At 36.1% G+C, this 25,812-nt stretch overlaps 1 protein-coding gene across 1 annotated transcript in view; it reads left to right on the top strand.

Annotated features, from left to right (window-relative positions):
- The window catches only part of MKLN1 (muskelin 1), a 167,487-nt gene that overhangs the window by 109,205 nt on the left and 32,470 nt on the right, over window positions 1–25,812 (top strand). The window contains exons 7-10 of the mRNA XM_019646086.1: window positions 311–423; window positions 5,908–6,120; window positions 12,162–12,383; window positions 13,002–13,131. Of these exons, the coding sequence (XP_019501631.1) occupies window positions 311–423; window positions 5,908–6,120; window positions 12,162–12,383; window positions 13,002–13,131 (678 nt within the window). The remainder of the gene's footprint in view (window positions 1–310; window positions 424–5,907; window positions 6,121–12,161; window positions 12,384–13,001; window positions 13,132–25,812) is intronic.

Genomic DNA, 25,812 nt, shown 5'->3' with positions numbered 1-25,812 from the left:
TACTTTACAGTGCAGACCCTTTTTACCTACTGAAGACCAATGGAATCCAAATCTTAGGGAATACCTCCTCATTATCTGTGTTTTTATAAATCTCTCAAAGTAATGGCTCTGCAGCAGCCTTTCCATGTACCTGTGTTTAGGAAATACTTGTATATATTTCGGAATGTTACCAATTTAAAGTTTTCATTTTTAAGTTTATTTTAGATGTACCTTCATACATGATCTTACAAACAACTGACTGGGCCTGGGTGCCTATACTTGTATTTTGTCCTTAAGTTTCTTTTCACACATATTTTTCTAATTTTCCTAGAGACCGTTTATTTGTTTGGTGGCTGGGATGGAACACAGGATCTTGCTGACTTCTGGGCATACAGTGTGAAAGAGAACCAGTGGACATGTATCTCTAGAGACACTGAGAAAGAGGCAAGTTCTCAGATTTTTCGTCCGTCTCTATTACAGCGGGAGGGGAGGGGGGCATACACTTCTTTTTCTGGATGGTTTGTATTCTTTTCTAATGTCTCAGCAGTGGTAGCAGAAAAATTGGTGGTAAACAAGTTTGCTTAAGGTATTCTTGCATTCCAGCTTCCATACCTGGTTCTTCAACTATGGGTACATGAACAAATCTCTTATAGAGATAAATAGAATGGGTATCTAAGATCATTTAGTTTTTTACTACTTTTGCCTGGAAATGTAACTGTGTAACTTTCCTTTTTCTCATCTCCCCATCACCTCTACTCTTCTTTCAAGCATTCATCTTATTTTGATTTCCTCTGAAAATTGTGTTTGGATGTCCTCACTATCTCACTATTTTGGTCCCTTATTATTTGACTATATCAGTTTTACAAATGATAAATATTTTATCTTTAACTAAAATTGTATGTATGTATTCACGTGTGTATCTATCTGTTGATACATATATGCATAAAGCGTTTCCATAGTGAATAAAATGGCTTGGATTTATGGCTTTGAATTAAATAAATGCATAATTATGCACTGTTTTACAGCAAATATTAATTCATTTGTTTCTAGATCTTTATAGAATTTTTTATTGTACCCTTCATCTAGGTGTTTCGGATTCCAAGGTGAAAAATAATAAACTGTAACAGATTAGTAGGAGCTGCAAATGAAAAGTATGAGAAATAAACCTAATTCAAAACCCACTGATTTAAATCTACAAAGACCATTTTTAAAAGTTCTGGTACTATGTTTTTAATCCTAGGAAATTCTTGCTTACTTATATATTCCAGTGATTAATCATTTGAGTAGTTCTTATCTTTCAAAAGGTATCTTAAAATTCTGATTTCTGTTTTTTATCCCTGTAAAAGTAGTAAAATGGTCTTTGTCTTTCAGTATTAAAGTAACACTTTCTGAAATGATTACTTCGATGAAGACATCTTAAAAAAAAATACCTAACTTATTTCTCTTAAACTGTTAAATCTGGGTTGATTGCGTCTGTAATTAGTCTTGCAGTAAACCTAGGATTCATCCTGGAATCCTCCCTCTTAACTCATAGAGTGTATCTAATTAGTGCCTCAGTTCCAACAGTTCTAGCTCCCAATATTGCATTTCAGATGTCTTTTCCTTTTTTTGGCATTAATTCCAACTTGACAGTTTCTTTTTAAAATATTTTTGCCTCTATTGTTGATTCCCCAGATCCATTTTTCCATTCATTACCACAATCTTTAAAAAACATATCTGGCCATGTGACACCTGCTCAGACCCAGTGGTTAGCTTCAGTCCGTTTCCGTTATCTATTCTATTACATTACAAGCACCCACAAAACTTCAGTGACATACAGTAATAAGTTATTTATTTTACTCAAAAGTTTAGAGATGAGTTGGGTCATTCTTGTAGTTTTGGCTGGGCTCACTCGTGTGTCAGGAAGTCATAGCATCAGATGGGACTACTTGGCTCTGTTCCACAGGGCTGCTCACCTTCCTGTTTATTAGCAGGGGCTTGTTTTCATGTCAGGGGCAGGGCTGCAAGGGGGATGAAGTGGACATGAGCACGCCATCAAATCTGTTTCCGTCCCATTGGCCGGAGGAAGTCATGTGAGCAAGTCCAGAGTCACGTCACGGTATGGTGAGGGACACAGACAGGGAAGTATGAATAGCAACAGTAATCAGAAGGATCAAGCAATTTATCTACCTTAGTTACTTTTGCTTAGAGGAAAATCTTCAGATTTCTCACGATTTGGTCCCTGCTTGCCTTTCTGGCCTCATCTCTTGACTTTCTGTGTCAGCCATACCTCTAATTGATGGAATGACTCAACTTTCTCACCTGTGTCCATTAGCAGTAGTTTTTTTCCTGTTGGGAATTAACAGAGGGTCCCGCTTTTACCTAGGAAATGTCTACTTATTCTTTTAAACTCAGTTCAAATTTCTCTTCCTTTATGAAGCCATTCCTGACTTCTCCACCGAGGAATTAGAAGCTTCCTTTTGTGTGCTCATTTAACCCTTATATTCCGTGAATAATTTACTATAATGATTGGTTTGCCTAGACTCCGAATTCCTTAAGGCATAAATCTTATGTTTTCTCTTTAGTGCGTAAATAGGTAAGTTAAATGAAAAATTAATGCTGGAGAAAAGCAAGGGAATGATAAATACAAATTTCAGGCAAGTAACTGCTTTGGCAGGAGAGGGGGTGGGTTTACATGGGACCTCAGAGGTAACATTAAGGTTCCACTTTTGAAGTCTGGCATGGGTATTATTTTTATACCATTTATTGTATATATCTTGTAAATAATATTTAGAAAACAGTTTAAAATTAATGCTGGAAAAATACAGAGATGACTTTAATGAGAACACTTTGTTTCTGTTATTTTGAAGTCAGTAAACTAGTGAGCCAGTGCTGAGGTTCAGGTTTATTATACTTTATTATTATTTCTTCATATAGACACCTAAAAACCTTTTGTTGATCTATCCCCTAATTGAATGGTAATATATGGCTCAGCTTAAATGCTCATTTCTTCTAAAATTGAACAGTTAATACTTCATTCATCTAATTTTATTTTCTATACCAGTGAGTACAAATATTGTTTGATAATGCCCCAGGGGCATGTGTTTTAAAAGTGTGATATACAATTAAAAAGCAAAATTAATGAAATTCACTTAAATATGTATCTAATAACACAGGAGATTGAAAGCTAATGGAAAAGCTCTGCTCTTAAAGAGAATAATTATTTTAAATGTTCAATTAGATATGTGAGTAAGTTTTTATAGCTTCAAAACAAATCTATTTTTATTTAGTTTACATTTTTATAAATCTCTTTAATGTCTAACTTAGTGGAAGACAGCCAGATTCTCATATCAGCTTCTATGTTTCATCTCTTGTGACATTGTTTTATGTGAAATATATGAAGAAAATAGGACCTCACATAGATATGTTTTTGGAAAGGAAAGTAGTATTTCAGTAGCCTTTCAGATGATTGCACACGTTCTTTTTTGATCTCATATCCCAACTTGCAAGTGGTTGTTTCGTAAAGGTAATTGCATCATAGACCATGAAACCGTATCAGCTAACATTTTATATTGTTACACTAAAATACATTCGTCTGGGGCCAACTTAGTGGCTCATTTGGTTAAGAGTTGGCTTAAGAGCGTGAGCTCTGAGCAACAGGGCCGCCGGTTCGATTCCCACATGGGCCAGTGACACTGCGCCCGAACTGAGCTGTCGCTCAGCTGCCAACAGGTGGCAGGATGGCTCAGCTGGTGAGAGCACGTGTTCTCAACAAGATTGCCTGTTCAATGGTGGGCTGTGTCCACCTGCAACTAAGACTGAACTCAACACCTTGAGCTGAGCTGCTGCTCGGATGGCTCAGTGGATAGAGCGTGCGCTCTTAACAACAAGGCTGTTGGTTCAACTCCCACATAGGATGGTGACTATGCCCACCCGCAACTAAGATTGAATACAGCACCTTCAGCTTAGAGGCCACAAGCTGCCGACAGTCAGCCAGATGGCGACTGGCGCCCTCCACAACAAGATTGAAGAAGGACAGCCAGGCTTGGTCCCCTTCCCCAAATCCCCAACACTGTTCCCCTCCCCCAATTCTCCAATAAAATCTTTAAAAAAATACAAAAATACATTGGTCTGTCTTGTTCTTTGTCTGTTTTCTATTCTATTGATTCCTATTCTTATCTTTCTTTTCTTTTTTTACTTAGGGAATAATTGCTCAACATTTTAATAGCACTTGTACTGATTAAGCTGAAGCAAGTTCTGTTACTCTCCTATTAAAATTTCAAATTTCACATTCTAGGAAATATGGCATCGATGTATTACATATTACCCCATTGTTGTTTTTGAGATTATTTAATTATGGAAAATTCTCGAAGAAATTCTTTCTCAAATAAAAATTCTGCCTTATCTACTGAAGATTTTCCTAGACAAAAATCTTTTAAAATAAGTTTTAAAATAGTAATTAGTATGAATAATAAAATGCAGATTTAAATCGACTTAATATCTGGATTTATAACACTAATGTCAAACTGTTTTTCATGCCTAATATCTTTACCCCTTCATTTAATCTAAATAATAATACTGGATTGCTCTTCCTATAATATGCTTTTATATCTTATTTTCTGCTCTAAAAACCTATAATAGTTTTTTAATGCTTGCAAAATTACATCCAGTCTCCTCTCTCAGTTACTCACCAGGCTTCCTATTTCTACCTTATACTTCACCTCTTTTATTTCTGCAACAGGAGTTCTTCATCTCAGTCATAGCCACACACATTGTAATAAATATATTTTTGCTTTTGTTTCTCTTGTGGAAAAAGCAATCAGGAATAGTGGAAAGAACACAGTTTTTGCCTTGGTTACATTGGGGCTTAGATTCTCCATCTTACTTCCTAGGTTTCTTACTGTGGACAAATTATTTACTCTCTGAAATGGTGATAATGCTTCCTTTAAAGTTGTTATATGTTGGGCCAGCCAAGTGGCTCAGTTGGTTAAGAGCTCGCTCAAGAGTTTGAGCTCTGAGCAACAGCGGTTCAATTCCCGGCCTGAGCTGAGCTGCCAACCGGTGGCAGGATGGCTCAGCTGAAAAAAAAAAGGAAGGAAGGAAGGGAGGGAAGGAGGGAGGGAGGTTGTTATGTTTCCTTTTCCCCCTTTTAACTAATTCAGTCCTGCCCAATTGAAGTTTTGGGTTGGTTTTTTTTTTTTTTCATGAACTCATGGTTTATACCACAATATTGTTTTACCTTTTATTCAGTTCTGTGTTACAAATGATCTCAACTAATTAGTTTTTGTTGATAGTATACCGTTCTTCATATTGTTTCCTAATTGTGTTATTTATTCAATCAGGAGAGTCAGTTTTATATAATGTAAAGGATGGATGAGGAAGTCAGCCTTGGATTCTCAGTCTGCTTCTGTCAGTAGTTTACTAGCTTTCAGGATACCTTTCATCTTTGGCTTACAGTTCCTCATCTTTCAAAGGAAATAATCAAACTAGAGATTTTATTAAAGTTACTTCCAGCTATGAAATTCAGTGATTCTGGAGATTCGTAGAGTGCCTGTTTTGTACTAGAGTCTGATGAGAAATATTTTAAAAGGCCAAATGTGTCTTTAAGTAGATTGGAAAAATACTATACAATTAAACTCTGCACAAGTGACTAAGATGCACTGGAGTATATAATAGAACCCATATAAGTGTATCATAGGGTACAGAATAGTTCATCTCATTTTCCTGGTAGATTTGAAGCATTTCTAAGGTGAGATTTGTATCTCCTACTGCTTCTTGTGCTTTTCTTTCGAGATTTAAGCCTCGTGTTGGACTTGTGTTAGTTGGCTTGCCATGAATTTCTGAGCAAACCTTGTAACGAAAGTCAACAAAAAAGGGATATTTAATTTTATTTTCTGTTGTTTGTTCTTTGAATTTTTTCTTTTCTTATTTCCCCCCCCCCCTCCACAGAATGGTCCTAGTGCCAGATCATGTCATAAAATGTGCATTGACATTCAGCGAAGGCAAATCTACACATTGGGGCGTTACTTGGATTCCTCTGTGAGGAACAGCAAGTCTCTGAAGAGTGACTTCTATCGTTACGACATTGACACGAATACATGGCTGCTGCTCAGTGAGGACACCGCTGCCGACGGAGGGCCGAAGCTGGTGTTCGATCATCAGGTTCGGTGCACAGATAATACGTGGTGGAATTAATCAGCGCTTAGTAGCCCTTGCGCTTAGAGTTTCTTTCTAAGTTGTCTATTAGTGATTTTCATTACAAATACCTATGACAGTAAAAATAACTTTTTTCAGTAGGTATAAAATTATTATTTAAATTTTTTTTCTTCTTTAGTACAGGATAAAATACTAAGATCTCAGAATACAACTGTGAATTTATAAAAACTCCAGAGAGTAGATGGAGCAATACATATTAGGAAAAACAAATTTAGTTTTATAATAAATATCCGTAAGTCATAACAATAACAATTTGCCCTTTTAAAACTTTTTATTCTTTATTCTTAGAAGAAATTGAAGATTATAATAGTTCAGTAATTTGAAATCTAGAGCTTTTCTTGCAATTCAAGGGAAATATATTTATTTTTTAATTTAATCACAAACTTGTTGCAAAACAGATAGGAATTTCATATAAAGTAGATGAAGTTTAAACTCAGCACCAATAAAAATCATATAATGATGTTGTAGACAAGAAGACTACACATGGTGATGTTGTAAGCTGTTTTAATATTAATATGCATATAGCTCTCATCATCGTTCCCATCTGTGTCATATCATTATCTGTACTTGAATACTTATTCCATATCAGTTCAGCATAGTGCAGTACCTCAAACAAAACCGTAACCACTTTGAATTCTGTAGGCAGGTTCAACCCATGTCCAAAGTTTTTTTAGAGTATGAGGGAGAAAAAGACTTGCAAAAAATCCGTAACACTGTATTGATGAATAGAGCATTATCTAGTATTTGAGAAATGGGAGGTGGTACTAGAATTATGACAGACTCTAACTTAGGCCTGTCTTTTCTCCTATCTTATATTCAAGTTAAAACCCAAGTCTGTTTTTATTGATTTTTTACAGATTTTTGTTAATTTTTGTCTTTGAAATTATCCTACTGCTTTATTTACATTAACAAGTAGTTGTTTCAGGAGAATGGTAAGGAAAAGAGGAGTGAGTTTTATGCCTATCAGGTAAGTGGTGGATGGAAAATCAAAACATCAGTCTTCAAAGTACTCCCCAGATTGAATTTGGAACTTCTGCTGGCTCTACATAACTGAGCTGCAAAGCTTTGCGCTTCCCTGCTGACAGCCTCTGTGTTTTCATGTGGAAAATAAGAATTCCAAAAAAAGTTTGGCTGGTTCTGATGTTTTAAAAACAGAACATCAGCAGATAACATTGTGAGGGAAACAATTTATTTTCTTGCTTTCGACTGGTGACAGATTTCTTTTATGAAAGGTGCTTATGTCTTTATTTTAACAGGTTGAAAAGATCTACAGGTTAAGGAGTAGTCTGAATATAACACATATATTGTCCTTGTGTATATGGCCTTTGCTTCACCTGACTTTGATATTATAGAATGTTCCTTGTAAGCTAGGTTCTGTTAAACAGTATTTGGTTTTCAACTGATCAGACATTACAGCAGGACAGTAGGGGTCAAAAAAACCGAGATTTCAGTGCTAATTCAGCTCTAGCTCTGTGACCCTGAACAATTACACAATCTGTATAAGCCTCTATTTTGTGTTCTATTTCATGCAAATAAAGTTATAAGTTGGAACTTACTCCAAAAATTACTTGGGGTTGTTCATGACACTTTAAGATTTGACACTTACTTAATGTTCAAATTTGAGAAGAATGTGAGAAAGAGGCGTGAAGTCATGTTTAGAAGTTACTTTGCCATTTTGAATTTAACATATTAAAATTTTTTAAATCCAAAGACTTTTGGATTTCGTAAGAACATAGTGGCACCATAGTTCTTAAAATTTCCATGTTGTTGCTTTATGTGATTTTTCAAGAATAATGAGAACCAAACAAAAAAAGATTAAAAAAACCAAAAAAAAAACCATAGACACAAGTCACATATTCAGCAAAAACAAAAGCCAAAGAAAACCTATAACTCCCAATTTCTTGTAACTTTAGCCAATAACAACTGACATACCCAGAACCTGTATTAAAACCCACAGCAGTGTAACGTGGGAAAAGTGGGACTGCATAGGGAGCCTCACAAAGGTACATCTTAGTGGGAGTGTCATGAGCAGGAGAGAAAGCTGAACCCAGGGCAGCCACGGAGGGGTCTGTGAAATAACATGGAAAGTGCCCAGAAAGGCCCAGAGGTGGTAGATGTCAGAAAGTACAGGAAATACTGTGACGGGCAGTGATTCCTTTTGCAGTTGCTAGAACTGGGGGAGCTTAAGGCTTGAGATACAAGCCAGGTGAGGGTTCACAGAGTTAGAAAAGACCCGGCTTTCCAGAACCACCATATTTCAAAGACGCCGTTTGTAGCAACAGAGGAGGGAGTCAGCGAGCGAAACATTCCCCTTTCATAGAAACCTTCGTCATCTGGTCCAGGGAAATTCAACTTCTTTAAAATATGAAAACCTAAAAAGCAATAAACACTGAATCTTTAGAGAGGTAACTCTAAGAAAAACAGTAAAAAGAAAAAGAACAGCAAAACTTTACTTCACACAACAGCAGATGAGAATTATACTCCAGTACCTGAACATCAATTAAATGACTTAATAAAGCTTGAAACTCTGAAGAAAATTGCAAAGCAGAAATTTAAGAATGTTGATGACCAAATAATATTGGGTTGTCGGAAAAGTCATGACGCATTTTTGCAACGAAAAACAGAAAAACTACGCCATGACTTTTCCGACAATCCAATAGGAACAAGTGAAATTGGACCTGGTAAAATTCAGGAAAGAAAGTGAAGAAAAACATAGTAACGCTCTCAGAAATGAAGACTAATCTAAAAGGAGCATAATCAAGAATAGGTAAGGGTCATATAGCATAGAAATAAAAGCAGACAATAAAGAAATAAAGGATAAAAAAAAAGATGAGCCAGAAAATTATAAAGAAGACAGGCAAAAGTGAACCAAAATTCATATAATTGGAGACATTAAAGACGAAAACCAAAACAGTGGAACAGAACAGATACTTATAAATAAAATTCAAGAAAATTTTCCTATAGAAAGAAGACTGTTCCACATATCAAAAGGGCATGCCATATTCAGGGAAAATTGACCTAGGCATTCAACTCTAAGACGTGTTAGTAACACTGAATTTCAAATATAAAGAAGCCATTTTGGGGGGCAACTAGACAAAATTATCAAGTCACCTATAAGAGAAATAAAATGAGACTGGTATCAGATTCCTCTAAAGCGACATCAGTGCCTGGAAACACTAGAGCAACAGCTAGAAGGTATTCAGGAGAATACCATGTGAGCCAAGGATTTCGCATCTAGCCAAACTGTTCTTCAAGTATGAACACTTTCTGAAGACATTTCTAGAAAATGGAATACCAGCTAGCCAAGAAATAGCAAGAGAAACTTCAGTCAAAGGATTGACGATCTCAGCTTATTGACATTTTCCCTGGGTCAGTGTGGCTCATTGGTGAGCCGAACATTTACTGTCCTCCTGCCCCACATCCTATGAAATAATGAGAATACATAAGTAACAGAGTTGGAAAACGAGAATGAATACCCTTGGGGAACTTAAAAAATGTGGTGGTAGAACTCCTTTAAGGTAGAAAGCCAATAGGATCAGATCCAACCAGAAGAAACGAGCCTGTATGATAGCAGCAATTTGAGTCTCAAAGTTCGTATCACTGGAGCAGACATTAGATGATCAGCTGGAGACTGAGCAGCAGGGCCTTCTTCAGTTTGACTGAGTAGCACCTAACTGTGATAATGGTCCACAGGTCAAATGTACAGTGTGGGCATCGGAGCTAGAAAGATAAAGCGGTACTTCCAGGGGCCCTGGAGAGCAGCCATGGGACCCTTCACAGCATCATGTCTCATTTCTCCCCCCCCAGTCCCTTGAGGCGGGCTGTTGTGTATGCAATAGGGAGTTAGATGAATAGGGATTCCCAGATACAAGGAGGACTACAGGCACAACCAAAAAATGCAAATATTTGAAGATAATGAAGACCATGAGACGGGGTGCTGAACTCAACAGATTAAGAATTAACAAAGAAGGACAGAATTATAAACTGAAGAAGCCTTTAAGACAACTTTAAGATAAGTTTTAGAGCAATTGAGGACGCTGTTGCATCCAAGAGAAACATATCTAAAAAAATGATAAATTGAAGATTCAAAACAAAAATCCCAGTAAATTAATTGAAAAGCAGAATGGACACACCTTTAAATGGTTTGTAAATAAGCTGAAATCATGAGAGAAAAGTTAAACAGAGCGAAGGCCCTAAAGTTCCGGTATCACCTAATAGTTCTAGAAGAGAATGCAGGCCGAAACAAACACAAGGTGAAAATGAAAACTCCTGGAGCTGAAGAGTTTGCAGAATGAAGGGAACACCAGGTGCAGATCAGGGTGAATGAAAAAGAATATCCCCACGTAGATACTTCCTTAATGAAATTTCAGAAGCTAGGATTAAGAGAAAATCCTAAAAGCCACAGAGAGAAAATGGTTACCTTTGTAGGCAAACAAATGAAAAGAAGCACATCACGATTAAAGGAAAGAGAAACTCCCTTTGTCGCCATATGTAGAATCATAGGGACTAGATAACCATAGGAAGCCTGATAACAGAAATTGGCCAAAATTAGGACGAGTCTGTGAATTTATGAAAATGTTAATTGGCTCACATAATGTCAGTCCCTCAGGATTTTCAGCATGATCCCCTGGATTTGGAGAGATTTGAGTCTTAAGTGCTTAAGACAGGGTAATGTGACCCAGCTTCAGTGAAGAGACCTTGACAGGGACAGAAACAGTAGGTGAATGGGGCCACACTGAGTTGTCTTCAACGATGTATGGATTATTCCTTTTAATGATAGAATTATTTCAGATTAAAGAGTGGGAACACTTTCTTTAGAGTGCCAGGGACATGAAAACTTGGACATCTGTTTTGCAACCATAGTCACCAAGATTTCACCCTTGAGGAATAGATTTCCATTTTAATTGGTGGAAGTCTGTCAGAAAGCTGGAAAATGGCTAGTGGGTCTGTCTAGTAGTAGGTAAAGATTAGGAGATGCTAGAATCTTTTCTTTTTAATATTAATTTAAAAACCAATCTTTACAATGATTAAAATAGCTTTTCATTAAAAACAATACAGAGATAAATAGCAGAAGTAATTTGATGGAAGGAAAGAATTGAACATACAATGGCTAGTATGTGTGCTTTAGCAAAATAATAAGATGTTTTGTGTACACAATTCTTTAAATATAATTGCTACTTGTGTTCAACATCTAATTCCCAATTTGAACTTATATGTTCTTTGAAATAGAATTTAATTCTTATTGTCTTGACAAATAGTTGTTTTCTCAGAGAGTTTTATGGAAAGTTATAATCTTGAGTTAAAAGAATGAAAAAGCCAAGGTCGGCTTTTGAACATGTGTTGCACAACATACCTCACAGAAACTTAAATTTATGGTATTGTGTTAAAAGAAGGCAAGATTCGTGACACCATGGATGTCATCCTGAAGACTGATTGCTGCAACTGGCTTTTTGTTTGTTTTACTATTTTGTAACATAATTTGAAGAGTTTTATAAAATAAATGCAGAGAGATGAATTTAGCTGCATCACTTATTCACATATCTGCTCTCCTATTAAATGGTAGCAAGCTTAACAGGATGCTTGCCCAGAATAGAAAGGAGTTTTGATAAGGATGAAAAGAAGGGTGTGATCACCGTTTACCTATAGGGTATGATCCTTACTACTCTTAGGTTTGTAAATCAGCACCTCATGTATTATTGGTTGCTTTGGTAAAAATTATGCAGTTTCAAGAAAGCATAAAGCTCATTAACTCCTACTGGGAAAAATGGGAACCTAGAAAGTTATTTAGCAGTCCATCCTGAATCTACCAGGTGGTGAGCAGTATTGTAATAAGTACATATGGTAATCAGGGGTAGTACTTAGTGTTATTAAGATGAAGTTCAGTTGTTTTTTTTTGAGAGTCTAAAACTGCACACATTGGTTTCATTTTAGCACATATGACAGGAACAGTCTCTAAAACTATTCAATCTGTTGCCTTGTTCTGATAGATGTGTATGGACTCAGAAAAACATATGATCTACACCTTTGGTGGTAGAATTTTGACATGTAATGGCAGCGTAGACGACAGCAGAGCCAGTGAACCGCAATTCAGTGGGTTGTTTGCTTTCAACTGTCAATGTCAAACCTGGAAACTTCTTCGAGAGGACTCCTGCAATGCTGGGCCTGAGGACATCCAGTCTCGGATAGGACACTGCATGCTCTTTCACTCAGTAAGAATATCCTGTATATTGTATTATGTTATTTTGTTGTGTTTATCTCACTAGGAAAAGAAGTGGTGAAATCTAATTCTTCAGAAAGAGAGCAGAATCTTTCATTGGAAATCGTTAGTGTTCACAATGATTGACAAAAATAAAACTTGAACAGTGAATGAACTGTTAGCTAATTATGAGACTCTTTCCCATCAATTTAGTAATTCCGAAATACTGAATACTAATCTAGGCACGTTTACAGGTAACTCCACTGCTTATATGGATATACATCTATTTGTCTTTCTTATATCTTTTTTTTATATTTTCTCCTCTACTATGAGTTGATTTTTCACCTTTTTTTAAAATTAATTTATTATTTTTTTTAATTGGGGAACAGTGTGTTTTTCTAGGACCCGTCAGCTCCAAGTCAAGTAGTTGTTTTAGTCTAGTTGTGGAGGGCGCAGCTCAGTGGCCCATGTGGGGATCGAATCCGCAACCTTGGTCTTATGAGCATTGTGCTCTAACAAACTGAGCTAGCTGGCTGCCCCTAGAAGTTTAAATTTTTAAAAAGTCATTCTGAATGCTTCATGGAAATAACTACTTGCTCTGTTCTTTACCCTTTATTTTCTTATTTTTCAGAAAAATCGTTGCTTATATGTATTTGGTGGCCAGCGATCGAAGACCTATTTGAATGATTTCTTTAGTTATGATGTGGACTCTGATCATGTAGACATAATCTCAGATGGCACCAAGAAAGACTCTGGAATGGGTAAATGCATTTATTTTAGTGATTCTTCTCTCATGTCTTAATTACTTTAGGTAGAAGACTACAGCCCATATTCTTTTCTTTCTAACCATTTTTCACTCTTTCCCCATTTCTCTAATTGAAGTAATTTTGAGTAAAAGGAAGAAAACAACCAGCTAAAGTATCCAATTCTGTTTAAAATATATGAACGTATTATTAGTTCCTTTAACAGAAAGACTATTTATGAATTTCTAAAGGAAATATGTGTGTGCTTGTGTGGGGTGGGGGCTTTGCAAGAATTAATATCCTGAAAACTGTATTCTGTATTTGCTAATCTTTTTCACCTTCTGTTTTCACTATAGTGATTCATATATCAGGCACTAGCATAGTAGAGTATGTCTTTGTTCTGAGGAAGGACTTCACGTAATTGGTAATGCCTTTTAATTCTACAAGCTCGGCATCCAACAAATTATTCTAGTAGTTGGGTGACAGGTTTGGTCGAAATAATCCCAGTTTTATGCAAATTGCCCTGGCATAATTAGTACTTCCCTAATCACTCTCAAAAGTATCTTATTTTGGACGATAATGTACATAGTTACCCCTCATAGTAGTCGCTTTGCCTGTGATTACTATACACAGAAGGATGGTATTTGTTTAAGGCCCAATGGTTTAAAATGCCTGATTTCAATAATAAGGTAATAAGTTAAATCAATTTGCTTTTCCTTTTAGCTATTATTTATAAAAACATCTTTTTATTAAAATAGTTTCTATTTAGGAAAGAAAAGTTTTTGTTTTTTCTTTTTTACAAAAGATAGCACCACAGTAAAAAACCGGGTGGGGTATGTGAAGTAGTTTGTCCTCCGGACCCTTCTCCCATACCTCCTCCTAGGTAGAGGCTAGAGCTTTATTTTCTGGGGGAAATAAAATGATGGAGGCTCTGTGGAGGCAGAGAGGACAGGGTAGAAAATAGGACAACTACACCTATAGACTGAACAGTGGAACTTCTAACTACTTCCCTGTTCCCATGATTCCAGACATATCTCCTAGCAGAAGATTAAAATCACCTTCTCTAGAGGAAATGTGTGGCCTCAGAGAAAAGATATTATTGTTTGGGGATCCCCTACCCCCCAATAAAATGGCTAATCTTGGCTGCCTAATCCCTCATACAATGGCCAGCCCAGTCCCCCTATAGTGTTGCCAAAGCACACATACTGTTTTCAACTAACTTTTTGTTTCTTCATTTTTAATGAACTATCAGTTAACTATGTTCTGTAGTAGGGCCTTCACCATGAAAGCGAGAGACAAACATAAAATAAATCCGAAAACAAATATGGGGTAATGTACTGAACACAAGTAAATGAAAATAATAATGATCAAGATCAATTTTCTTAGAAGGAAGGATACTGCATCCATAAAACAATAATAGAATATAATCAAAGATCAGAGACAAAGAAATAAGAGCTTTGGAAAAATAAATTTTGTTCTTATAAAAAAGTAGTCGAGTTGTAAGAAATCTCCTGAAAAGTAGACAAAGAGACAGAGATGGAAATTGGAGAAAATAGGATCTTAGAAAATCAATCCAGGAGGTCCAGTACTGAACTAATAAGAATTTCTCCAACTGTGGAGGATAAGGGAATGGAGGAGAGTAGATTATAAAGAAATACTAGAAAATTTCCACAAACTGAAAAGCATAGGTCTCCAGATTATACATAGCCCCCTACAGAAGTCAGCCCATCAAATTTAGAGAAAGAAAAACAAAAATCAAAAGCCTTACTCCAAAGGCACATCATTGTGCACTGTAGAATTTCACTTATCAGACATAAAGCGGATATCTTAAAAACTTCTGGTGTAAAATGAAATCACAGTCAAAGGAACAGGACTTAGAAATACGTTGACATTTCTCAGCAACGTAAGCTATAAGAAGCTAAAAGATAAGGGGGAACAAGGTCTTAAAAATTCTGAAGGAAAATTCTCATCGACCTGGAATTCTATTTCTAGCCAAAACACCGATGAAACAAGAGGGAAGAAATACTATTCAGATAAATCAGCTTTAACAGTAGAATGTGTTTGCCTCAAGTAATAGAAAATCCAGAGAACCATGGCTTAAACAAATAGAGACTCTTTTCTCTCACAGAATGAGAAATCCAGATGTAGATAATCTGGGACTGATGCAGTGAGTCAAGCAGTGTCATGAAGGCCCCCAGGTTCTTTTTAATCTTTCTGTTTTCCATCCTCACCATGACTGTAGCATCGTGGTGGCAGGTGGCTGAAGCACCTCAAACATCCTGCCTTCATTCCAGAAAGGAAACAAGGATGGGAAGCAAAACCTAAAACCTGCTCCCTACTTATATTTCATTGACTAGAACTGTGAAACCTGGCTTCAAGAGTCTGGGAAAGCAAGTATTTAGCTTTTCTAGCCTTTAAATAATACACAGGGGGATGGGTTTGGAAATGGCTGTTGAATCATGCAGACAACAGCCTGCCACCCAAGGTTAAAAAAATGATGGATCTTTTATGCACTCTTTCTTAGGAAGTTACTATATCATATACCTAACAGAAGGGAGTGAAAGTTATTAAAGAAAAAACATAGGAGCTGGGAAAAAGAGGATGTAACACAGGAAAGCAATGAGGGGCCATCCAAGATGATACCCGCACAGCAGACCTATGAGCATCCAGTTCCCATTGGAGCAGGGCAAGTAGACTTCTCCTCACCAAAAGGGAGGCTTCCAGGTAAAGGTAGACCCAATAGGTATGTCTGAGCATTTGGAATAAAAAGGTAATAGGTCAGTAACATCTGATACAAAAGATTAAGGATAGGAACATAATAAGAAAAGAAAAGCATTCATATAAGGAGACGTCAGTCCATTTCTTGGCTCTGTGGTGAACAGTATTTCTTTAATCATCATAATGCAAAAACTGCAATTTCACCAAAATCTGTGGTAAAATTGAGTGGGAGGGTAAGGTGAGAGGAGCCGGGGGGCAGTGTCAGTGTAGTCAAAATCTTCATCTGCTGTAATGGAGTCAGTAGGCGATGTCTAGGATAGCAGCTTAATTAAGCATGTTATTTAGAGATACGGGAAGAAATATAATAAGAAATGACATAATATTACTTACCCTTTCTAAAATTGTCTTATTTCTTTACTCATTTTCTGCTACCATAGGATAGATAGTATGGAGGCATATATTTTAATCTTTGACTTCCTCTAGCTTTTAAGAGTTTTTCTAACTTTCCATTAAAATAACTGGGAGGAGAGAGGTCATTCTTCTCCTACAATGCTAATGTAGCTCTACCTGTAAAAGGTAGTGACGATAGTAATGGATTTGACAAATGTGTTGAAAACCACTATGCGCTGGCTCAGTGCCTGAGTGGGGATACAGTGGAACAAGCTAACCATGGTACCTCAGAGTGCTTGTAACCTACCTAGTAGATAATATACTGATGGATTACAGTAGCTACTCTTTATTTAGACCTTACCGTATGCCAGTCACTAAGCACGGCACTTTAGGAATACCTCTAGCTGGTGGTGGTAATCTTATTTATCAGATGAGAAAAATTGAACTCAGTATATCCAGCATTACACAACCAAAAATACAACAGATAAGCTGGGATTTAAAAGTTCGAGTGCAAAGGTTTTTTCCCACTATTCTAAGCTGCTTCCCAAGATGGAAAGAAAAAAGTGGCAAAGAATAATAGTGGAAAGAATTAGTAAAAAATTCACTATTATATGTAGGCTTTAATGACTATTACTTGAAGATTTAAAAAAATGATCAGTATAATGCTTCATTCATGGTTATGGCTAGCTTTAGAACCAGCAAAGTATGATAATTGTTCTTTTTGGTTCAATTTTGTTTTGGTTATAAAAGTAATATTGTCATTGTAGAGAATTTGGAAAATATAGAAAGATGCTAAAAGAAAATGTATCAAACCAGGTGTAATCTGTTAACATTTTGATGTATTTCCTTCTAGTCTTTTTTAAACATATTTATTGTATTAAATTTAGCACAATTTTATAGTCTGCTATTTAAACATTTTCATTAAATTTTAATTTTTTCATCATTATAGTTTTATTACCATGGACTAGATGTATTAGTAAAAAAGACATGTGGATTCATTTCCTAATTACTGCTGTAATCAACTTTTGTGAAATCAGACTTACCAATTTTGCTATACATCTTAAATTTTTAATTGATTTATGGTGCATTATCCCACAGTGCAAACAAATTCATTCATTAATTTAATAATATTTGTTGTCTAGCATCTAAGTTTGACCCTCTTCATTCCTTCCCCCCAACATATTTCAGTGCCTTCCATATACCAAGTATGTTTTATGGACCCAGGGGGATAAGATCTCCTCTCAAAAAGATCTCCACTAGAATGTGGGGGGGAAACTTGCAGTTGCCTTCCAAGTATTGTGGGGAAAAAAATCAGATGCTATGCTAATAAGGAACATGGGAGGTCCTATTTAGATAGAGTAGGTGGGAAAACCATCTGAGGAGGTAATCTTTAAGATTTAAGACAAAACGTAGAGAATGAGGAAGAACCATGTTAAGAACTGAGAGAGGAGCAAGTACAAAGGTATGAAAGCTGGAAAGAACTTAGCGTGTGCCAGACATGGTTGGAGCTGGTGCAAACTGAGATGGGAAAAGATGGCATGAAATGAGGTTAAAGAAATAGCTGAGTCTGATTATTCAGTCCCTTACACAAATGTAAGAAGTTTAGACTCTATTTGCTAATAAAGTTATTGAAAGGTTTAATGCCAGAGTCTTGATCTGATTTAAGTTTTGAAAATACCACCCTTTTGTCTAGATACATATTGTCCAAGTGATTAGTTTGACGATATGCCAATAAATTGCATTGTCCAAAGGCTATGTGTATAGTGGGTGCTTTAACCGAGGATTTTTGTGGCAGAGTTGAGCATCTGGTTAGAACTACCATACTTGGAAAATTTGCCCCCCTAAACCTGTTACAGTTATGCTTGCAATTGTGGAACCTTAGTGGCTCTATTGGCATATTAGTGTGAAACTAGAATTATTTTCATTTTTCTGGGTTTTTTTCCTTGTTATTTTCCATCTCTCCCTCCCTCCATCCCTCCTTCCTTCCTCCCTTCCCTCTTTTCTTCCTTCTCTTCCCTCTCTCCCTCCCTCCTGTTTTCCCCTCCCTCCCCCTCCTCCTTTGCATTTCTTCCTTCCCATTCTTTTCTTTTTTACTCCCCTCCCCATGTCCCCCTTTTTGCCTCAGCCTCCCCTGCCCCCCACCCCGGGGGTTTCTGGTACGTGGCCAGGATTGAGAACCGTTGTTCTTGCTCTCCGGAGCCTATCTCAGTCCTTAGTCAAAGTAACCTGGGGCAAGTTCCTGAATGTGTCAGCCTTGGCTTGCATATCTGTAAGTGACCACCATTGTATTTTAAGGAAAATGGCGTCCCTGCTTACGCCTTGACCCTCTGGTTTGGGCAGGTGTTATTGTCTGGCACCTCAGTTTTCACAGTAGTACATCTGTAGTACCTGCTGATCCGTCAAGTCAGTGTCACCTCCATCTTCTCCTTCCTGTTGCTCCTTCACTAGTTTAGGCTGTCATCACCTGTTGGGCCTCTGGGTCTAGCCTTCTTCCTGTGTCCCCTGTCCCTCTCCTCAACCCACTGTCCACACTGCAAGCAGACTATAGCTGATGTTAGCTGATGTGGTACCAGTTAAGTGCAGAATCATGGCTTTAACATTTATTCAACAGATTATTATTATTATTTTTTTTTTTTTTAGCTAAGCCATCCTGCCACCTGTTGGCAGCTCAGCGGCTGCTCAGCTCGGGCCCGGACTCGAACCGCTGTTGCTCAGAGCTCGCATTCTTGAGCGAGCTCTTAACCAGCTGAGCCACTCTGCCAGCCCTCAACAGATATTTTTTTTGGTCACCTAGTAGGTGCCAGATAATAAGCTAAGCATTAGGGACACAGCTGTGAATAAGGGCTCTTTCTTTATAGAGCATAAAGTTGCCCATAGGGAGGAAAAAGTCTGACAGCCTTTCCTTTTGATTGCTGCTAATAAGATAAGAAAATATCTCTCAAAAATATAAACCTGGTGGTTTTTCTTCCTTGCTTAAAACCTTTTGTTTCTTTTTGTCCTCGGGATTAAATCTAAACGCAGCCTGACTCACAGATTCCTTAATGGTATGCCCCAGCTTGTTTAGTTCCGGCCCCATTCTTGGTATCCACCCACACCTTGCCACCGATTATTGGTTTCATGACCACTGAAGACTAATTCTTTATAGACACAGTGCTTTTTCTTGCCTTTGGGTTTTTGCCTGTGCTCTTCTCCCTACTCGAACCGCTGTTCCCTCCCACCTCCAAAACATAGTGAACCTGTGCTCGTCTTTCAGATTTTAGCTTCTAGATCATTGTCTCATGAAAGTCTCTTAACTCCTCAAGCCCAGGTTAGGAATTAAAGTGTAGGGTTCTAACCTCAGTTGTTAACATAATTCTAGGTATTCATCTGGCAGCATAACCTTGACTGTGTTTTTCAGAACCTGTGAAAAGCTCAGCTGAAATGTGTAGACTTTATTCAAGATTTCTTAAAGAGCATTCAGTCTTTAAAGTACTTTAGCGCTCCAAAAAAGCCTTTCACTGGATTTAGTTAGACTAATCAGAAAACCCCATGTCAGAACTATGGTATCACGTACTGTCCTGTCATGGAATTGCTTTTACCTGATTTTTTAAAACTCCATTTAAATTTAATTTCATCTTATTTTGTAAGCCATGAAAAGTCCTTCTAAGGACAAAGCCAGGGTACTGTTTAAATTTCCACAGTATTTAATATTCTTAGAAACACCAATTTTATTTCTTTACATGGATGCTCTGTAGCTTATTTAAACATTCTATTTATTAGCTGTTCTTCTAAAGCTTTTTTACTATAGTTAATTACTGTAATTTGAGATGGACTTAACATATAATTACTGTGTTTATGATTCAGTAGTTGGATTATTTTATTAAAACTGCATTTATGATGCAAGTTTCAAATTGGATTGTTTGAAATCATAAAAGAAATTTGTTTGAACTAGTGAGATCACCAATTAGAGGTGATATTTCTAATTGTAAAATTGCTACTTTTTATAATTTTTTATTTGGTCAGATACTATAAAATCTTAAATGGTTGCTTTTTATAATTGTTCAAATTAATTATCTTAGATTTAACATCTCAAGATCTAAAGAAACCTCAACTCTTATTTTTTAACTAAAGCATAACAATTGTGTGCTTCCCTCAGAAGGAAGTTGTAATTTAAATCAGTGGGTTGGCAGCTCTTAGGAAGAAGGGATTTATTAGTATTGTGTCTAACACATACATAATTACATCAAAATTCAGCACATCTAACATTTGGGTTACTTTCTGAATAACTTTTGGCAATAAGTCTGTGAACACAAGGGGTTTAGCAGACTCCCCATATGTAAGGTCTGTATTTAACACTAATTGAAAATTATGTTGAGAAGATAGTCTGTCATACCTCCAGAGCTTTATCGTTTGCTATAGAAACTCAGTCTGTTATATTAACATTACTTTCTCATATCTCATATTAAATTCAAGGTAGCAAATATATCGAGTCTTCATCATTTGCCAGATGCTAAGTCAAGCATTGGTGCTACAGAGCTCCTACAGCTTGATCTCTGTTCTAAGTATGTGTTTACTTGTTTTGTTCCTTAAATTCTGCTGACTTTATGTTCCCACATCTGCCACTGTTTATTCCATTCTTTTCTAACCATCGTGGCAGATTGGTATAATTGAAAGAATAGCGAACTGAGACTCAGAAGACTTGGTCTCTTCATCTGGGTCTGCCACTCATCCCTCTGCAACTTTGGCAAAACTACATAACTTCACTGGACCTGATTATTCATCTGAAAATGAGATTGGACCAGTTGAGCTTAAGGCCTCATCTAGCTCCAAAATTTTGACAGTTAAATTTCATTCCCTTCTGCTGTTACCATGCTGTAAAATTAACATATGAGTGCTCTGTTAGTTATGTCTGTGAGATCGGCTTTATCTATAAACATATTTTCATGAACCTTAAAAGCAAAATCTTAACTGATTTTCATTTCAGCCCTGGGAATGTGCACATTCTGCTTGTTGACATTGTTTTGTTTTGTTTTTAATGTATATATAAAGTTTTTATGTTTTTGACCCTTTTAGAAAAAATTTCACCAATTAACTACATAAGGCCAGTTCAGCAGCACAGAGAAGATTCTGAAGCCAGTGATGTGCCGTTGTTAATGTAGATGAACTGAGCTAGGAAATGGCAGTGCTTGTGTTCAGTGTGACTCGGCTTCATTGCTTTCGATTCACCGTCTTTTATATTTGGTGTACCATTCTGATAAAATTGGATTGTGTACTTTTTTCCTCTCAACATTATTGGAAATAATAACTTGCCATCATTTTCCCCTCCCATTCCCTCCAGGAGTGTTTTTCCTAGTTACAAGCTTATCAAAGTACAGTATTCATGTTTTTAATATAAAATTTGTCATTTCATAATAAATGTGAATTAAAGCGCACCTGTAAAATCAACATCAAATATGTGAGAACACTAAAGTTTTGAAAATGAAAGGTAATGAAGTAGTATTAACACTATAATTTATATTTATAAAGCTACAATTTTGTGCAGATTAATGGAATAGAACAGATAGTATAAAAATATCTCCAAGTACATATGAGAATTTAGTATATGATACAGTGGCATTTCCACTCAGAGAAGGAAAATGGATTATGCAATAAATGACCCAAAGATGTCACTTAGAGTTGGTAATAAATAAATAAATAAATAAATAAAAAAGAGTCAATTCTGGGTCACTGATGTCTATGTATCATAATAAATGCTAGGTAGACCCACGTTCTATACTTAAAAAAATAAAATTATAAGTCTGATTGTTTTTAATAATTTAGAGTTGGAAGAAGGCCTTTCCAAACATGACACAAAACCCCAAACTTACAAAAAAAAAGATGAAGTTTGATTTTTTTGCAAATTAAAAAATTATGTATGGAAAAATACTTAAATATCAAATAAATGACAAAGCAGCAATTAGGACAAAGCTAATATCCTATTATAAACAAAAAGCTCTTACAAACCAATAAAAAAGAAATAATCCTCTAGTAGAACAATGGCAAATGACATGAGTGTATAGTTCAAAGAAAAAAATTATTCAAATAGCCAATAAATTTACTTACGTAAAGATGCTTGGCTTCATTCATAATTTTTAAAATGTAAATTAAAAGATCACTCACTGAATCTTGGCATCAGTTAAAATATAAACTATGTATATACTTCAGCTAAGCATTTTTCCCCCAGGAATTTATCCTTCTCATCTACTTGTACAGATGCACAAAAATATGTTATACAGAAATATTTAATGCAGTGTTGTTTGCAAGAGTAAAAAGTCTGGAAACAACTTTTAATTGTCCATCAGTTGGTAACCAGTTAAATAAATTATGGTTGATCTATTCAGTTAGATGAATTCTTTGTAGCTTAATATAACTGAGATAGATCAATAATTACTATATGGTTGAGTGTCAAAAGCCAGTTGGATTTTTACAAAAAGTGAATAATTAGTGGTAGAAACCAGGTAAAATAAAAGAAGTTGTAAACGAGAGTTATTGCTGGAACTTAATAGGCCCTCATTTAATGTTTAAAATGTCCCAAATTTAAAAGATAAGAATGTGGCAGACACTGTTGGTTGCCTACCATATAGCTGTTGGCCCTTTTTGTTAACCAAACCGTGGTTTTGTTTAATGGCAAGTTGCCCAGCCCCAGGGATGAATCATGGTTAGTCTCAAGCAGTCATTATTATCCTTTGCCAGATTGTTTCGCTTTCCCTGACTCCCATGTAACACAGTCCTGGCCAATGAGGCATAAGGAAAGTCTCCTAGAAGACACTTGAGAAAAAATACCCTTCCTAAGAAATAGATGCTGAAAGAGTTCTTTTTCTCCTTGCTCTGTATGCTCTATAAAAGGAATCGATGCTTCATGCTGATACAGGCAACTTTCAAAAATGAAAGGAAGGCCAAGAGAATTGTAGGGATGTTAACCTGCCGCCATGATTTGGCTGGATTGCTGAAATAATCCTGGAAATGTCTACTTGCAAAATTTTGTTATATATGTTAATTAATCCAGTGTTATTCAGGTTTTCTGTTACCTGAAGCTGAAAATATACTAACAAATAGAGAATTTATGGAAAGCTGTTTTTATTCAATGTATGTTTCTGTGATAGTTCTAAGAATTATTTTTTGTGTGTGTCTTAAGTAAAGTAATTAATGAATGAGTATGTGCAATGGATCATGAAACAAAAATAGAGTTCAGATTAGTGCATGAATTAATACAATAATGTATCTTCCTCAGGAATTAAAATGACTCAAAAATATTTCTAGCTTTTCATCCTTTGTATAGGGTTTCCTTATATTACACATTCTGGTAAATCTCTCTCTATTGGGTAAACCAAAGAAAAAGAATGAAAAAAATGTGATTGAGACTGTCAGATAAAATATTTTATTTGATTTTCTCCTTAGCTGTTCTATTTCAAGTTTTAAAGATGCTAGAGAAAAAATAGGCGAGTTAAAGGATTATTATTATAATTTTCTGGTAAGACTGTAAAAATAGGTTGGCAGTAATAGTTGTTTGTTGTATAATTCTTACCCTATTTTCTCAGACAAGTGTCTTTTCAAAGTGTGTTCATGGTTAACATATGATCTTGTTTACTGACCTGTCTGATTAATTTTTCCTTGTGAGTCATTTTATAAAGACTGGTTAAGAGTCTTGGCATTCAATCAAGCTCTTTGGCAGTTGAATCTAAAAGCTTTTAAAATATTATATGTTTGCAAATCTCCTCTCCTTTCCCCCTCCCCCTGCAACCACTCATTAGAAACTATTAAATTGAAAAAGATAGCCTTGTTTCCTTCCTGGGAAGAAAATTAATACAGAAGATGTATTAATACTTATAACATGTTAGAATGAAAGCTTCTTTCTTGGTTTTGATCTTTAGGTCTTTAGTTTTTCATAATGCCATTTTTGTTCATCCAGCTTTTATTTTTATAAGTGATTACAGGAGTAATGCAATATGCATAATTAATAAAGCAGAAGTCAAACAACATAAAATGCTATAAAGTGAGAAGTATTTCTGCCAAAGCAGCAAACTAACAGAAGCTACTGATTCTCTTCCCCAAAGTCAACCCTGGAAAAATAGAGAGAGGCAACTGGCCTTCAGGAATTCTTTAAATGAATCAGAATGCAGTCTGTCCCCTAAATTAGCTTGAGCCAGTTTTTGCTCCTTCACTTCAGAAACTAGCAGCAGTACCCACAGCACTAGTGCAAGAATCCAGAGAACATTACCACAGTGCAGAAACCCTACAGGAGCTGAGAACTGATGAAAACAGACGTGCACTGACCACCCGCTCTCAGTAATTCATTTCTTCCTTTCCTCACCCTTCAAGTCCAGGGAGACTGCCCTGTACTTCCCCCAAGGGTTTAAAGGTATGAAACCGTGGTGTAGGGTGTGATAGTAAATGCAAGTGATAAACTGGTTCTTCGCGCTTAGGCCTCACTACCCAATGGCTCCCCCTCCATTTTCTTTCAGCTCATGGGCACTGACGCTACTAAGACCTTGCCTGTGGTCCCGCCTAATACATCTTAACAGAAAGGATAGCTGCTACTCAGAAAAACATTACCTCAAAGACAAATAATGTAACTAGACAGTTGAGGATTACATCTCCAAAGAAATGAATAAATTGACAGCATATATGATCTATAGTAGGTGAACCAAGAATTTAAAACAAACATGATCAATATAAGTAAAACTATAAGGAAACACATTAGTAATATGAAATAAGATATAAATATCAAAAACAGAACCAGATGGAAATATTAGATATAAAAAATACGTTTGAAATAAAGAATGCAACAAATATAAATAGAATGGATATGAATTAAGTAGTTGGAAGATTAGAATGAATACTCTTCCAGGAAGAAGCAGGAAAGGGAAAAAGAAGCAGATGGAAAATATAAAAGAAAAACCAAAGGGTATGGAGAAGAGTTGTACAAGTACCAACATCTTAACAGCAGTTCCAGAAAGACAGAAAAATCAAAATTTAAGAAATTTTGAAATAATTGAAGACATACTGGAGATACATTTCCCAGAATTTAGGAAAGAGGAAAGTCCTCAGATGGTGAAAAGGACATTTTTCCTTCTCTTTCATATGCAATAAAAATTATATTTGTACGGGTCTGTAAATATAAGGATAATAGAAATTTTGTCCTTGAGAAATTTTGCTTTTGAGTATTCTTAAAGTAAAACATTTGGATATCTCCAAAAAAATTCAGTGAAACATTTTTACTCTTATTTTTCATAAGTTTCTGCTCTAAGCTTTGTTTCTTATGTCAGTCCAGGGATTTTTTTGTGCTTATGACATAACATCAACTCTTCTTGTACTGACTGATGCATTCATGTACACATAATGATTCTTTATTGATAGTTCCTTACTACCTTCTTCCAGTTCACTCCATTATAATCCTAACTGCCTCCTAAGTGATATCAGTTATATCTCAAGGGTCTCTCACTCTGCCTACCCACGCTGCACATTAACTCCAGTTTAATATTACTGCAAGTGTTCATCCTGTCACTGCCATCACCCTCCTGAGTTTTATCTTAACAACAGAAATTTCAACTTTGAAGAGAACCCAGTACATTG

Source organism: Hipposideros armiger, unplaced genomic scaffold (assembly GCF_001890085.2).
Source record: "Hipposideros armiger isolate ML-2016 unplaced genomic scaffold, ASM189008v1 scaffold_97, whole genome shotgun sequence".
NCBI classification, from domain to species: domain Eukaryota; kingdom Metazoa; phylum Chordata; class Mammalia; order Chiroptera; family Hipposideridae; genus Hipposideros; species Hipposideros armiger.
This window is presented reverse-complemented; position numbering and strand designations above follow the sequence as displayed.